Source organism: Papio anubis, chromosome 13, assembly GCF_008728515.1.
Source record: "Papio anubis isolate 15944 chromosome 13, Panubis1.0, whole genome shotgun sequence".
In the NCBI taxonomy this organism is placed as follows: domain Eukaryota; kingdom Metazoa; phylum Chordata; class Mammalia; order Primates; family Cercopithecidae; genus Papio; species Papio anubis.
Window position 1 is genome coordinate 100,527,073 of NC_044988.1, and position 15,475 is coordinate 100,542,547.

Sequence of the window (15,475 nt, forward strand, 5' to 3'; positions counted from 1 at the left end):
TGTTAACCTGGAAGACCCTGGGAGTCTGGGATAGAATTCAAGGGCTCCATGTCCTCTGATGGGAAAAATTAAAACTTTATTTCACTAACCTCTTACTAAAATTTAGCATTTCAGTTTTTTAAGAACACAGGTAACAAACCACGGTAATATTACAGTGCTTGTGACTGTCTCTGGTAGAAACCAGGTATTTCTTTTTTTCTTTTCTTTTCTTTTTTTTTGGTCGGGGGACCGAGTTTCACTCTTGCCACTCAGACTGGAGTGCAGTGGCATGATCTTAGCTCACTTCAGCCTCTGCCTCCCAGGTTGAAGCGATTCTCCTGCCTCGACCTCCTGAGTAGCTAGGATTACAGGCGCCTGCCACCATGCCCAGCTAATTTTTATATCTTTAGTAGAGACAGGGTTTCACCATGTTGGCCAGACTGGTCTTGAACTCCTGACCTCAGGTGATCTGCCCGCCTCAGCCTCCCAAAGTGCTGGGATTATAGGAGTGAGCCACCACACCTGGCCAGAAACCAGTATTTCGTATCAGGTAACAGTTGTGGTTATTATTCGCACCACTACTTTGAAATGACACAGTTGCTACTGGATCTTGTTATTTAATGTGCGAACAAAGACACAACTATTTAATACATTAATAAGAGCTTATTATTATTACAAGTTTTTAAAAGTATTTTGAGGACTGTTTCAAAAAGTCTTTTGAAGACTGTTTTCCTTTGCAATTCTCCGTATTTTATTTTGTGCATTTAAAAATTCGTTGTGAGAAGTCCCTAGGCATCGCCTGCTGCCAGAGGGGTCCATAGCACAACACAGTAAGGAGCCCCACCTTAGTGGCCTTGGCGTGGCAGGCTGGCCATGGGCCCCTGGTGAATCCTCCTTCCCTTGTGAGGCACTGTCTTGTTCAGGGTCCCCTTCCTCATCCCAGTGAGCTCACCCCCTCAACTCCTGGCTCCCACTGTCTGTGCTCTTGGACTTAGAGACTCATCCACAGGGCTGGGCACGTGGCTCACATCTATAATCCCAGCACTTTGGGAGGCCGAGGTGACTCAGATTCGAGACCAGCCTGGCCAACATGGTGAAACCCCATCTCCACTTTAAAAAATACTAAAAATTAGCCCGGCATGGTAGTGGACGGCTGTAATCCCAGCTACGCAGGAGGCTGAGGCAGGAGAATCGCTTGAACCTGGGAGGGGGAGGTTGCAGTGAGCCGAGATCGCACCATTGCATTCCAGCCTGGGCAACAAGAGCGAAACTCCATTAAAAAAAAAAAAAATTCATCCACAGGACAGCGCTGGCCTTCCATTAGACTTTTGCTGTTGAGTCTGTAAGTTTTCAGGAGCTGTGTTTCTCCCACGAGGAGCAGGCGCTACTGCTGGTTCTTTACGTCTTTCCACCACTGCCCTGCCTCTCCCTGCACCCTAGCAGCTGACACAGTGTTTTGGGGTCTGAAGATAACGCAAAGGCTGTGTTCAGTTAAACGTATGTCTGTGTGTGTGTGTGTGTGTGTGTGTGTGTGTGTGTTTTAATAATTTTAACTTCTCTGGGTGAAGGTATAAATTTACAAAATAAAGGACCATGTAGAAATAGATAAAATGACTTTCATCAAGCTCAAAATGTGGGAAGTAATACTTTTCCTCTAAGCTCATATTTTGAAAAGTTGTGTGAGACTGTTATAAAATAACTTGAGAATAGTCTGAGCATGATCTCATCCATTGGAACGGAGTATGAAATAAAACACGAAGCCTCTTTTTAGAAGGATCTGTTTTATAGATTTTTAAATTACAGAGATTCCTTGAACTGGAGGATAATAGTGAAGGACCCACAAAGGAAATATGAATAAAGCAGCACAAGTTTAAATAATTGAATGTGAGCAAAATTAAAGGGAACGTTTGTCACGTCTGACATGCTCCATCTCCTGTCCCCCCAATACTGAACCGTCTCCAAGAACCTTCCGGAGAGCCTGCAGTGTGAACAGTAATGAATGCTCCATAGCTGGCCGCCTTGCACTCTAGTAGGAACTATGAGGTTGGGCACAAGTGCCAGCAGGAAGGTGGGAAGCTTCCTGGGGATGTTTTTCCTGGAGGTCAAGTCCCCCCTTGGGCTGTGAAGTAGCCGGTGCTGGGGTTCATGGGCATTTCCCTTCCCTGACTGTTGGCCAGTGTCCGGCGTAGCACCAGCAGCCCCTGGAGTCTAGGCCAGATAGGCCATGTCCGAGAATCTTCTGTCAACATTTTTTATCAGTGACTCACAGCTTGAGAAAGGATTATTTTTATATAAGACGATCGTTTAATTCTACTTTAAAGACCCAAACCATTTTCTTAGAATACTGTCTAAACAAGTTAATCATGCACAGTTCCAGTGAATTCAGTGGCCTGGTTCTTACAAAATTTCCAAATAATTTTATACTCTCATAGCCAGAGCCAGAGCTTTTTAGAGGTTTGAGGCATTTTTTAGATGTCACTGTTCTTGGTGCTCAGCTAGCTAATTAGTGACTTTTTCTGAGTTTAGTTGGTGAGTGGAAAACTTTTTGTTAACATTATGACAAAATAACAATATGGTTTTAAGTGGAGTGAGAGGCGCTTTTGAAGATCCAGATCTTAAACCTATTTAAAGTGTGACTCTGAAAGGAGGCTGCAGAAAATGTTCACTAAAAAAAGTAAGAATAATAGCAGATGCTAAAATTTATTTCCCAAGACAATAGCCAAAAGATCTTCTGGAAGAACAGAAGAAGGGAACTATTTGGGGCATCTTTTTTTGAATGAAGCCTTCGGGCTTCTTTAGGGGATCTCATTTCCTAACAGAGGGACCGGTGGAAAGTTCATGTCTTAAGCAAGAAAGATTTAAGTACTTTCTGCAACTTTGGCCTTGTAAGCTGTGATCATTTTTAAGGTTGACGAGCATAGTTCACTATGAAATGAAGCAAGTAACTTGGCATTTATACATTGTGAGTCAATTTTGACATCAGCCTGGATTGGGAATTGACTGGAAGGTTTTGGTGTTGGACTGTGGCTACGCTTCAGTGTCTCGGTCCAGAGGCATGCATGAGCAATACTTCCCTTTGGGCTTTGGCCATTAATTTATGGAATAGAGCAAGAACTGGAGAGGAAAGTTGAGAGACTGCCTTGGATCGCCTGAAGTCCTGTTGAATCAAAAAGCAGTGGGAGGCCCTTTCCTTCCTAACAAAGGCCTCATCCTCTTGCATAACATTCCCAGCATCTGTCGACATGTTTGGGACCGTCCCACTTTAACCCACACTTCAAGTGGATGGCCACCTCTGGGCGGGGATCTGCATTCTGCTTATTCCAGGTGTTTTCCAGGCCACTTCCCCGATTATGTAACTTTGATCAAATCCAGATGTGTCAGAATGTTTGATAGAAGAGGTCAAATGGCATTCGAGAAGAAAAGCATTTCTGTATTCATGACTTTGGTTTAATTTCCTGTGTGGGCCTGGTCTGCCAAAGTTGTATGCTCATGGCCACGAGGTTGACGCACTAGAGGGAGGCACACAAGTGCCTTTTCAGGACAGCCTGAGGGAGGCCTCCCTCCCCAGCATGCTTTTTCATGTTACATTATCAATTATATAAGTTTAGGGCCAGACACGGTGGCTCACGCCGGTAATCCCAGCGCTTTGGGAGGCTGAGGTGGGTACATCACTTGAGGCCAGGAGTTCAAGACCAGCCTGACCAGCATGGCAAAACCCCGTCTCTACTAAAAATGCAAAAAAAAAAAAAATTAGCCAGGCGCAGTGACTCACATCTGTAATCCCAGCTACTCAGGAGGCTGAGGCAGGAGTATCGTGTAAACCTGGGAGCCGGAGGTTACAGTGAGCCGAGATCGCACCACTGCACTCCAGCCTTGGCGATGGAGTGAGACTCCAACTCAAAACAAACAAACAAACAAACAAACTTTAGTTGGCTTCTATTAAAGTTTTTCTATGTCATTGTTTTCTGGTAATAAAAACAATCCACATTTATTGTGAGAAATATACCATAATATAGAAAAGTATAAAGAAAATTTAAGGCTAGGCGCGGTGGCTCACGCCTATAATCCCAGCACTTTGGGAGGCTGAGGCAGGCTTATCACTTGAAGTCAGAAGTTCAAGACCAGCCTGGCCAACATGGTGAAACCCCATCTCTACTAAAAATACAAAAAAAGTAGCCAAGTGTGGTGGCGGGCGCCTGTAATCCCAGCTAATCAGGAGGCTGAGGCAGGAGAACTGCTTGAACCTGGAAGGCGGAGGTTGCAGTGAGCAGAGATCGCGCCATTGCACTCTAACCTGAGTGTGACAAGAGCGAGACTCCGTCTCAAGAAAAAAAAAAAAAAAGAAAAAAGAAAATTTAAAGCACTTAAAATCCCACCACCCTGAGTTTACTACTGTTCACAGTTTGAAATTCCTCCTAGTCTTCTTTCAATTTTTTCATAATTAGGACCTTGCCTATATACTGAACTGTAATATAAACACTTAATATATTATTGTGAATGTGTTCTCAAACTTGAATATTTTTTCCAAAAATATTTTGAGTGGCTATTAAAATATATCCTATTTTATGGATACAGCATAAACAAACTTATTCTGTGTTGATAGATATTTTGTACTTGCCCTTTTCTGTGCTGTTATTTAAAATTAGTGTATAGAAATCATTGTGTTGATCACTTAGGATAAATTCCTAGAGGTAAGAAAAAAAATCAGATATTAAATTCTTCATAGACTTCTGGTTCATATTCCAGTTGCCCTCCATTTATACACCTACTACTAGCATTGTATGAGAGTGCCCGTTTCTATGAAATCTTACCCGTACTGGCCGTCAGTGTCAAAAAGATGTGTCTGCAAATTTGGCAAGGAATTTGCATTTCCTTGATTATTATCAAGAGTTCACACACTTTCCATGTTTAATGGTAATTTTTTTTTTTTTTTTTTTTGAGATGGTGTCTCAGTCTGTTGCCCAGGCGGAGTGCAGTGCCGTGACCGTGGCTCACTGCAACCTCCGCCTCCCACGTTCAGGTGATTCTCCCGCTTCAGCTCCTTAGCAGCTTGGATTGCAGGCATGCGCCTCCATGCCCAGCTAATTTTTGTATTTTTATTAGAGACGGGGTTTCACCATATTGGCCAGGGTAGTCTCAAACTCCTAAGCTCAAGTGATTGCCGGTCTTGGCCTCCCAAAGTGCTAGGATTACAGGTGTGAGCCGTCGTGCCTGACCTTTAATGCTAATGTAAATTTTTTGTGAATTGCTGGTTCATGGCTTTGCCCATTTTTTCCATAATGGAGGGATTTTGCTTTTTCTTGTTGGTATGTAAGGTCCTTGTGTGTCAATAATGCTCTGCCTGACAGTTTTTCTAATATAATGACGGTGGAAGCTCTTAACTGGCTTCCACTTGACTGACCTGCGAAATTGACCAGCACTCTTCACTTCCTTATAAAACATGCCTCCATAGTTCCCATGTGCCGTGGGGTAGCCACACTACCACTGTCTGCTGCTGCACATGTCCACAAGAGCCAGTCGTGTTTGTTTCCAAGCCTGTTTCTTTCAGATATATCTGTTGTTGTAATTACTTGGTTAATATGAAACCAATGAAATGCAAGGGCGAAAAGGGAATTGTTTCTAGGAAAATTAAGATGTATGCTTTAGAAAGACTCAGTAGAGGAAGATAACTTTTTTTTTTTTTTCTGTTGAGACGGAGCCTCACTCTGTCGCCCAGGCTGGAGTGCAGTGGTGCAATCTCAGCTCACTGCAAGCTCCGTCTCCCGGGTTCACGCCATTCTCCTGCCTCAGCCTCCCAAGTAGCTGGGACTACAGGCGCCCGCCTCCATGCCTGGCTAATTTTTTGTATTTTTAGTAGAGACGGGGTTTCACTGTGTTATCCAGGATGGTCTCGATCTCCAGACCTCGTGATCCGCCTGTCTCGGCCTCCCAAAGTGCTGGGATTACAGGCGTGAGCCACCGCGCTCGGCCAGGAAGATAACTTCTAAAAATTACTACAGAATTAGGTGTAAGACAACTGTAAATGATTGGAATGGATTACAGAAATCTAGAAAGCTTCGACAGTGGGAATGCATAGTGAATGGCTCTAAGTTCTCCCTCCATCTGTAGGAAATTGAAGCTGGAAGTGAGATGATACATTCATTATAGGGAGGACTTACAGAAGAAAACATCGGCCGGGCACGGTGGCTCAAGCCTGTAATCCCAGCACTTTGGGAGGCCGAGGCAGGCGGATCACGAGGTCAGGAGATCGAGACCATCCTGGCTAACATGGTGAAACCCCGTCTCTACTTAAAAAAAATACAAAAAACTAGCCGGGCGAGGTGGCGGGCGCCTGTAGTCCCAGCTACTCAGGAGGCTGAGGCAGGAGAATGGCGTGAACCCGGGAGGTGGAGCTTGCAGTGAGCCGAGATCCTGCCACTGCACTCCAGCCCAGGCGGCAGAGTGAGACTCCGTCTCAAAAAAAAAAAGAAAACATCAAGCTCTAATCACATGTCCACATTTCATTCTGTTTGTTTATTTTTTGAAACAGAGCCTCACTCTGTTGCCCAGGCTGGAGTGCAAGTGGCATGATCTCAGCTTACTATAACCTCTGCCTCCTGTGTTCAAGTGATTCTCGTGCCTCAACATCCTGAGTAGTTGGGGCTATAGGTGTGTACCACCACACCCAGCTAATTTTTGTATTTTTGGTAGAGACAGGGTTTTGCTATGTTGGCCAGCCTGGTCTCAAACTCCTGGCCTCAGGTGATCTGTCTGCCTTGGCCTCCCAAAGTGCTGGGATAACAGGCATGAGCCACCACGCCCAGCCCCACATACCTACATTTCAAAGGACAGTCTTTAGCCCTACAGTCAAGACTGCCAAACCAGCCTTTAGCCCTACAGTCAAGACTACCAAACCAGCGTAAACTAGATGGGGGTGGGGGATCACTTTTTTTTTTTTTTTGGAGACGGAGTCTCGCTGTGTCACCCAGGCTGGAGTGCAGTGGTGCGATCTCGGCTCACTGCAAGCTCCGCCTCCTGGGTTCACGCCATTCTGCCTCAGCCTCCCAAGTAGCTGGGACTACAGGTGCCTGCCTTCATGCTTGACTGATTTTTTTGTATTTTTAGTAGAGACAGGGTTTCACTGTGTTAGCCAGGATGGTCTCGATCTCCTGACCTCGGAGATCACATATTTTAATAAAATTGATAATCCCTAATAGTGATGGCGCTAGGTGTACTTTTAGAGCCAATGTAAATACTCGACAAAGGGAACCTAACGTATGACTAAGCTTCTTCCACACTCTAGGAGATGGCAGTATTGCAAGACTGTTGCTTGAAATTATCTTTGCCCCCACCATTCAGAAAAATTACCAACTGTTATAATAATGTAATTTTGGGACTTATCCTTTCAGAGAAACAGTTCCTGAAGGTTGACTTCAGTTAGTAGTACAGAAGCTAGACTTGAAGACCTTTATGATTTATGTTCTGTTGGTTTATCCCAAAGAGATATTTTAGAGCACATCCATTTCTGAAAGTTCTCTGGTCATATTTCCAGAAGTTTAGGCTAGTCTCTCAGGTGGGTCCTTTTTTTTTTTAAGAGAATTCAGAATCAGGCCCACCCCTGAGATGGTGTTATTTATTACCCAGGAAAGAATGTGTGAGGATCCTCTAAATCCATAGAGAAGGAAAACTAAAACATAATTTTGTTACCATTTGTGTTTGGCTCAAGCATCTGGTAGATCCTTAAGTTCTTTTCAAATTATAGTGTTCCTCTTTTTCTTTTCTTTCTTTTTTTTTTTTTTTTTTTTGAGACGGAGTCTTACTCCATTGCCCAGGCTGGAGTGCAGTGGTGCAATCTCAGCTCACTGCAGCCTCACCTCCCCGGTTCAAGCAATTCTCCTGCCTCAGTCTCCTGAGTACCTGGGATTACAGGCACCCACCACTAATTTTTGTATTTTTGCCTGGCTAATTTTTGTATTTTTAGTAGAGATGGGTTTTCGCCATGTTGGCCAGGCTTGTCTCGAGCTCCTGACCTCAGGTAATCTGCCCACCGTAGCCTCCCAAAGTGCTGGGATTACAGGCCTGAACCACCACGCCGGGCCTCTCTATTTAAGATCATAAAAATTACTAAACATCATAATGACATTATTTGGGATTTACTCTTTCAGAGAAACAGTTCCTGACAGTTTACTTCAGTTAATGATTTTTGTTTTATTTATTTATTTATTTATTGAGATGGAGTCTTACTCTGTCTCCCAGCTAGAGACGAAGTCTCACTCTGTCTGTAGGCTAGAGTGCAGAGATGAGATCTCAGCTCACTGCAACCTCTGCCTCCTCAAGCGATTCTCCTGCCTCAGCCTCCTGAGTAGCTGGGACTACAGGCACCTGCCGCCATGCCTGGCTAGTTTTTTCTATTTTAGTAGCGACGGGATTTCACCATGTTACCCATGTTGGTTTCGAACGCGTGAGCCACCGTACCCGGCCCAGTTAGTGATTTTTAAATTGTAGCTCCTTAAATGAGTAATTTGGATTTCACTCCACAATGTTCTTAAACTGTTAAGATCTACTTTAGGTGATTTGATTTGCTGGTTTGCAAGAACCCGTCTACACTTTGTCTTTAGCACAAAAAAATTCTGGAGAGTTTCAGCCCTGTTAAAAATAAAAAAGACTAGAAGAAACTTCAGAAACAAATAATAACCTATTTGACCCTGTAATGAATAGTATTCACACATTTTCTAATTTAAGAGCTGTTGATTGGTTTCCAACTTTTAGAATCTGTTTCAGACAAAACATGGAAGAGTTTAGTAACAGTTTTTTCTATTCTGTAATAATAATTTGCACAAGGTAAAAAAAAAATGTACAGAAGATCATATTTGAGGGTGGCCGTGGGGGCAAGAAAGCTGGAAGGATGGGTAGGATGTTAATAGCCTTGTCTTGTGAAGTAAGTCCTTCAGAAACACTGTCCTAGCTGGAAGAACAAGCAGTGAAGGTGTGTGTCTGTTGCTGAGAATAGGGCTCCAGCTGATACTTAAGAGAGGTGGGGGTGATCACCAAAAAAACAGCTCTGCCTCTGGGAGCAGAGAGGACTGGGATAGAAAGTATTTATCTTTCATATTAAGCCCTTCTGCACAATTTGATTTTTCTTATTTATTTATTTTTTCTTTTTTTCTTTTTTTCTTTTTTTGAGATGGAGTCTCACTCTGTCGCCCAGGCTGGAGTGCAGTGGCGCGATCTCAGCTCACTGCAACCTCCGCCTCCCGGGTTCGAGCAGTTCTCCTGCCTCAGCCTCCCAAGTAGCTGGGACTACAGGCACCTGCCACCATGCCCGGCTAATTTTTGTATTTTTAGTAAAGACGGGGTTTCATCATGTTGGATCTCCTGACCTCATGATCCGCCCACCTTGGCCTCCCAAAGTGCTGGGATGACAGGCGTGAGCCACCACGCCTGGCCTCTTTTTTTTTTTTCTTTCTTTCTTTTTATTTTAAGACGGACTTTCTCGTTACCCAGGCTGGAGTGCAGTGGCGCAATCTCTGCTCACTGCAACCTCCACCTCCTGGGTTCAAGCGATTCTCCTTCCTCAGCCTCACGGGTAGCTGGGACTATAGGCACGCGCCACCATGCCCAGCTAATTTTTGTATGGCTAATGAAGACGGGGTTTCACCATGTTGGTCAAGTTGGTCTCAAACTTCTGACCTCAGGTGATCCCGCCCACCTTGGCCTCCCAAAGTGCTGGGATTACAGGCGTGAGCCACCGTGCCCAGCTAAAACAAGAAACTTTCACTGCGTATTTTAAGCAAAGGGGAACGCATATGTGGATAGACTGTTTTAATTTGACTAAACTTATATTGAATCAATGAATTTTAAAAGCTCAAACTATTGGGGAACAATAATTACCGCCTCGGAATGAAAATACTTAATGTTTTCCACAAGATTTAGTAAAGGAAGAGTTTTTTTAAAACCACCTTAATAATAATAGTATGTATAGATGTTAATAAATGAAATAAATTAGGGATGTATAATGTTGGAAACATAAATATTTTTGCTTCTGAAAATAAAACTAATTTTTTCTCCCGATTTGCTCTTGCTTTTTCTTTTTTATGTTCCCCCCTTTCTCTTCCAGAAGCCCTTCAGCGGCCAGTAGCATCTGACTTTGAGCCTCAGGGTCTGAGTGAAGCCGCTCGTTGGAACTCCAAGGAAAACCTTCTCGCTGGACCCAGTGAAAATGACCCCAACCTTTTCGTTGCACTGTATGATTTTGTGGCCAGTGGAGATAACACTCTAAGCATAACTAAAGGTAAAAGGGTTGTGGACAGCTAGTGGTGGCTGCAGGAAACAGAGATCTGGGAATTGCAGCTTGACCTGCCACCCTTTGCTCATTGAAGGAGCGGCTTTGAAATCTGGAATTCAGGGATATCCAAAACAACAACTGCATGTTTCTAAGGGAGTCGCCTCTCCTTAGAGGAGTTCTTGTACAATAGCCCTGAGCAAAAACAGAACTTGCCCTATGTTTTATACTGAAAAGGACAGCTGAACAAAATACTGAATGCAATTTTTCCCTAAGAAAAAGCATTATTTCCCTAAAATGTTGTCTTATATTAGGAACAGAGCACTTGAATAAACATAATTGATTATAAAAACTGAGGCTATATATACTTACCTATCTGTTCCGTACAAACAGGAAGCTTCAGATATAAATGTGTATTCTCATACACTTATAAATGCATGTCTTTAAGTAGACTTGTTAAAATGAAATTGGTATTTAGGACTTTGGAAATCTTTAGTAGTTACACAAGAATCAATGAAAAAGAATGAAGCTGGTTTCCAGAGCTGATATTTCTGATTTGGTTCCTTTCTTCTAAGGTGAAAAGCTCCGGGTCTTAGGCTATAATCACAATGGGGAATGGTGTGAAGCCCAAACCAAAAATGGCCAAGGCTGGGTCCCAAGCAACTACATCACGCCAGTCAACAGTCTGGAGAAACACTCCTGGTACCATGGGCCTGTGTCCCGCAATGCCGCTGAGTATCTGCTGAGCAGCGGGATCAATGGCAGCTTCTTGGTGCGGGAGAGTGAGAGCAGTCCTGGCCAGAGGTCCATCTCGCTGAGATACGAAGGGAGGGTGTACCATTACAGGATCAACACTGCTTCTGATGGCAAGGTAGGGGACCCTTGGCAGGGGGGCTGGTGGGCCCGGGGCAGGGGAACCCAGAGGTCCTGGTGTCGGATTGATAAATTATTGCAGGAAAGCTCAACCAGGAAGATGTTTAAAGAATCTTTCAAGTAAACAGTAGGAGTCATTCTGTTAGCCTTATGAAGACCCTTTATTGAGGATTGGTTCTGTGATACTACAAGTTCCTGGGCCCAGTATGATTCCCTTATTGTCTTGCTAGAGTTTTGTTGTTAGCAAGTTACTTAAAATAGGAGGAATATCTGTTGGGTTTTGGACACACTTTTTACAATAAGATTCTTCCTTAAAAAAAAGATATATTTTATAATGATAGTAATCATCCTCAATTAGAAAAATTCAAATAATAGGTTAGCTTTCCCAGAGCGAAAGACCACTTTAATATCCCCTCCCCCACAGAAGCCTGGCATGTGGGCTTCTTCCTCAGATGAACACATTCATGGAGAGGTGTGTGGACGTACGTGCATATACACATGCAGTTTTCAGTGAAAACCAGGATCAGACCCACAGCTTACCAAACCCAAAGCATATTGTTGTAAGGGAGGTGGCATATGTGATTTTGTGGTCTTCATATAAATAGTCCTTCAGAGTCCATAAAGAGAAGGGAGGAGTTAACGTTGACTGAGGTATTGCTGTAATACCTGCATCTTTGCAGAAAGGGAGGCATAAAGAGATCTTGCTGATACCAATGTAGTGAGACATTGATGGAATAGGCTTGGATCCCCACAGTCTGCTCTATTGCACCAGGCTGTAGTTGAGGTACAGTGTAGATAGGTGGATTGGTGTGGTCCGGATGGTGTATGTTTGTTTTTCGTTGTGTTTTTTTTTTTTTTTTTTGAGATAGAGTCTTACTCTGTCACCCAGGCTGGAGTACAGTGGTGCAACTTGGCTCGCTGCAACCTCTGCTTCCCGTGCTCAAGTGATCCTCCCACCTTGGCCTCCTCAGTAGTTGGGACCACAGGCACACACCACCACACCCAGCTGTTGTTTGTTTGTTTGTTTTGAGATGGCATTTTCGCTCTCATTGCCCAGGCTGGAGTGCAATGGTGCGATCTCGGCTCACTGCAACCTCTGCCTCCCGGGTTCAGGCACTTCTCCTGCCTCAGCCTCCTAAATAGCTGGGATTACAGGCATATGCCACCACGCCTAGATAATTTTGTATTTTTAGTAGAGACAGGGTTTCACCATGTTGGTCAGGCTGGTCTCGAACTCCTGACCTCAGGTGATCCACCTGCCTCAGCATCCCAGAGTACTGAGATTACAGGCATGAGCCACCGTGCCCAGCTGTTTTTGTATGTTCAGTAGAGACAGGGTCTCGCCATGTTGCCCAGGTTAGTCTCAAACTCTTGAGCTCAAGCAGTCTGCCCTCCTTGGCCTCCCAAAATGCTGGGATTACAGGCATGAGCCACTGCGCCCAGTCTGTTTTTTTTTTTTTAATAGTATGTAATGCATGCATGTGGTTACAAAAATTCAAAAGAACAAGATGAATTACAGTAAAAAGTAGTCGTCTGCCGGGCATGGTGGCTCAAGCCTGTAATCCCAGCACTTTGGGAGGCCGAGACGGGCGGATCACGAGGTCAGGAGATCGAGACCATCCTGGCTAACACGGTGAAACCTCGTGTCTACTAAAAAAATACAAAAAAACTAGCCGGGCGAAGTGGCGGGCCCCTGTAGTCCCAGCTGCTCGGGAGGCTGAGGCAGGAGAATGGCGTAAACCCGGGAGGCGGAGCTTGCAGTGAGCTGAGATCCGGCCACTGCACTCCAGCCTGGGCAACAGAGCGAGACTCCGTCTCAAAAAAAAAAAAAAAAGGTCGTCTCTTAATTCACTTTTCCTGCACAGAGGCAAGCACTGTTACTAGTTCCTTCCAGAGTTACCTGGACATAGATGGATGGTATATAGATGTTTATATGGATGTTTATATTCAAAAAGGCACACAAATGATGCATGCTCCAGGCTGTTCTGCATCGTGCTTCTCCCGTGTGATAATACACCTTCGAGATTGTTTTATGGCAACAAGTTTAGAGCTGCCTCATCTTACCAGTGACTATGTACCGTGGATGGACTGTCACTTATTTCAGTAGTCCCCTGCTGGTTGACTTTTAGGTTGCTTCCAATCTTTAGTTATTATAAATAATGCTGATATGAGGTGGCTTTCAAACCTTTTTAAAAATCTGGGTCTGCTATAAGAAAAACTCATTTTACATCACCACCCAGCCCTCAAAATATAACAAAAGTTTCATAAAGTCTTACCCACCTTACTGTGTGTAATGCACTCTGATTTTGTATTTCATTCTGTTTTGTATTTCATTCTGTTTCATTTTTTAAAAAATTCTAGTTGTAATCCACTAAATTTATTTCATAGACTGACTAGCGGCCCACGGCCTGGTTTGAAAATGTGCTGCGCGTGCTTCTTTGTGTGTGGTGTAAGTGTATGTAGATAAGTCGCTAGAACTGATTGAAGGTTATGTGCATTGCCAAGTCACCCTCTATAGAAATTGTACAAATTTGTTCTCCCACGAACAATCCACAAAAGGGCTTGTTTCCCCTTAACCCACACCAACAGTTTATTATTAGATATGTAAAAACATCTTTGTCACTCTGACTGGCAAAGACTGGCATCTCATTATGTTGAATATGCATGTGGCATATTTTGAGTCATCTTTATGCCATTTAATAAATTCATCTTTCTCCTACATGTTGGAAATATACCAAGTGTATATGTGTATCTAGGCCTGTTGACCTCTCTGTTCTCTTCCATTGGTCTGTCTATCTGTATGCCAGTACCAAACTTGTAATTGCTGTAGCTTTATACTGTGTTGTGGTATCTGATAGGCTAGTCCCCACTTAGCTTTTTAACTTTTTTTTTTTTTTTGGCTGTCATCACACATTCACTTGTACCATATGAATGTACATATACTTCCTTTTTAAATTTTCTTATTTTTCTTCACATCCCAAAGTCTTCTGGCTGAAGTCCTGTTGCCCATATCTGATGCTTTCCACCACTGCAGAATTCTTTAGTACCAACACCGCAGTGTGTATGTCGGAGAACAGAGCCTGTTGTCCATGTGTGACTAGACATGGGCCTGTCAGCTTGCTTTTTGGGTTATTGTTCTTATCCCGGAGGTGGAGCTATGTCCTTCCATTCTGAGGGATGTACTTCAGGGCATTGCGCCCTTTGAAAGAGCCTTCAGACCACAAGGGTACCTTTCTAGTGAATCTGAACACCAGGGTGCACCACCTATAGGAGGTGATTTTCTGCAGCAGACAGCTTGCTTCGCATCTGTGCTATCTATCCAAGGCAAGTCATGCTGCACCAAGATAATCACTTGAGGTTTGCACTGAACGGGATAATGGTTTCTTTTCCCTAGAGCTGTTTAATCAGCAACCTTGGAACAGATGCAGGCAGGCATGATCTAGTGTGACAGCTCATTAGCTAGGGGTTGTTATAAAATACTGTTCAAAGGGGCAAGGAAAGACTTGCATATGGGATACGTGATTTGCAGAATTTGAGATTCATCCAAAGAAGGAGAATCTGCCTAAGAGGCCTCTGTCTAAAAGCTAGTATGTGCCAGGTGGGTTTGTTTCATCCCAGGTAGAGCACAGGGAGCTCATCTGACTAGGCAGTGTCCGCCACTGGGCAACACATTACACTTTCCTTGGCGTCTTGCCTCCTCCCTCCCCCTCCGGCAAAGACTCTCCTATCAGCTGTTTGGGCACCTGGGGACTTCTGAGCCCACAGTGTCATCCAGCAGACCTTCTGCAGAGGTTCCTTCCTGTGAGGGCCGCACTCGAGGAGCGTGTGCTGGGTGGGATCGTATCGCTGGAATGAGTGAACATCATTAGAGGGAGCTCCCACAGCTATGTGTGTGACCACGTGGCTCGCCGCTGAAAAATGCTGCTCACATAGCAGAACTTTGATGCAATCCTTTTTGGATTTCTAAGGGGAAAAGTTAAGACTGATAGGAGGAATAGACTGGGGTTGAGTAAGTTTGGTTCTTATTTTTAAGTTAGTTCATCTTCAGAAAACAACTGAATTTAGAAGATTCTTCTATAAGGCCCCCAAGGGTTTCTTTCTGCTTCCTCCTTATTGGCTCTTATTTGCCTCTCTCCTCATGTTCTGAGCTTTTCAGCAGCCCTTGTGGCTCATCAGTCAGCCCAGGACCACCAGCTCGGGGCTCAGAGTTGGGGACTGGGAGTTATGAGCTGGACTCTTGAAGGGGCCAATACTAAACTGAGCCATTGCCATTTCCTAGGAGCCTTGACAGTCTCAAAACTCTTTGGATACCCTGGGATTTGATTGTCATTTTTCTGATACTTTCCCAAAGTTGTAACCCTC

At 44.1% G+C, this 15,475-nt stretch overlaps 1 protein-coding gene across 2 annotated transcripts in view; it reads left to right on the forward strand.

Moving 5' to 3' along the window:
* ABL1 (ABL proto-oncogene 1, non-receptor tyrosine kinase) overlaps positions 1 to 15,475 on the forward strand; it is a 180,738-nt gene that overhangs the window by 136,294 nt on the left and 28,969 nt on the right. For both annotated transcript variants that reach the window (XM_031654640.1, XM_031654641.1), the window contains exons 2-3: positions 10,076 to 10,249; positions 10,816 to 11,111. In XM_031654640.1, the coding sequence (XP_031510500.1) occupies positions 10,076 to 10,249; positions 10,816 to 11,111 (470 nt within the window). The remainder of the gene's footprint in view (positions 1 to 10,075; positions 10,250 to 10,815; positions 11,112 to 15,475) is intronic.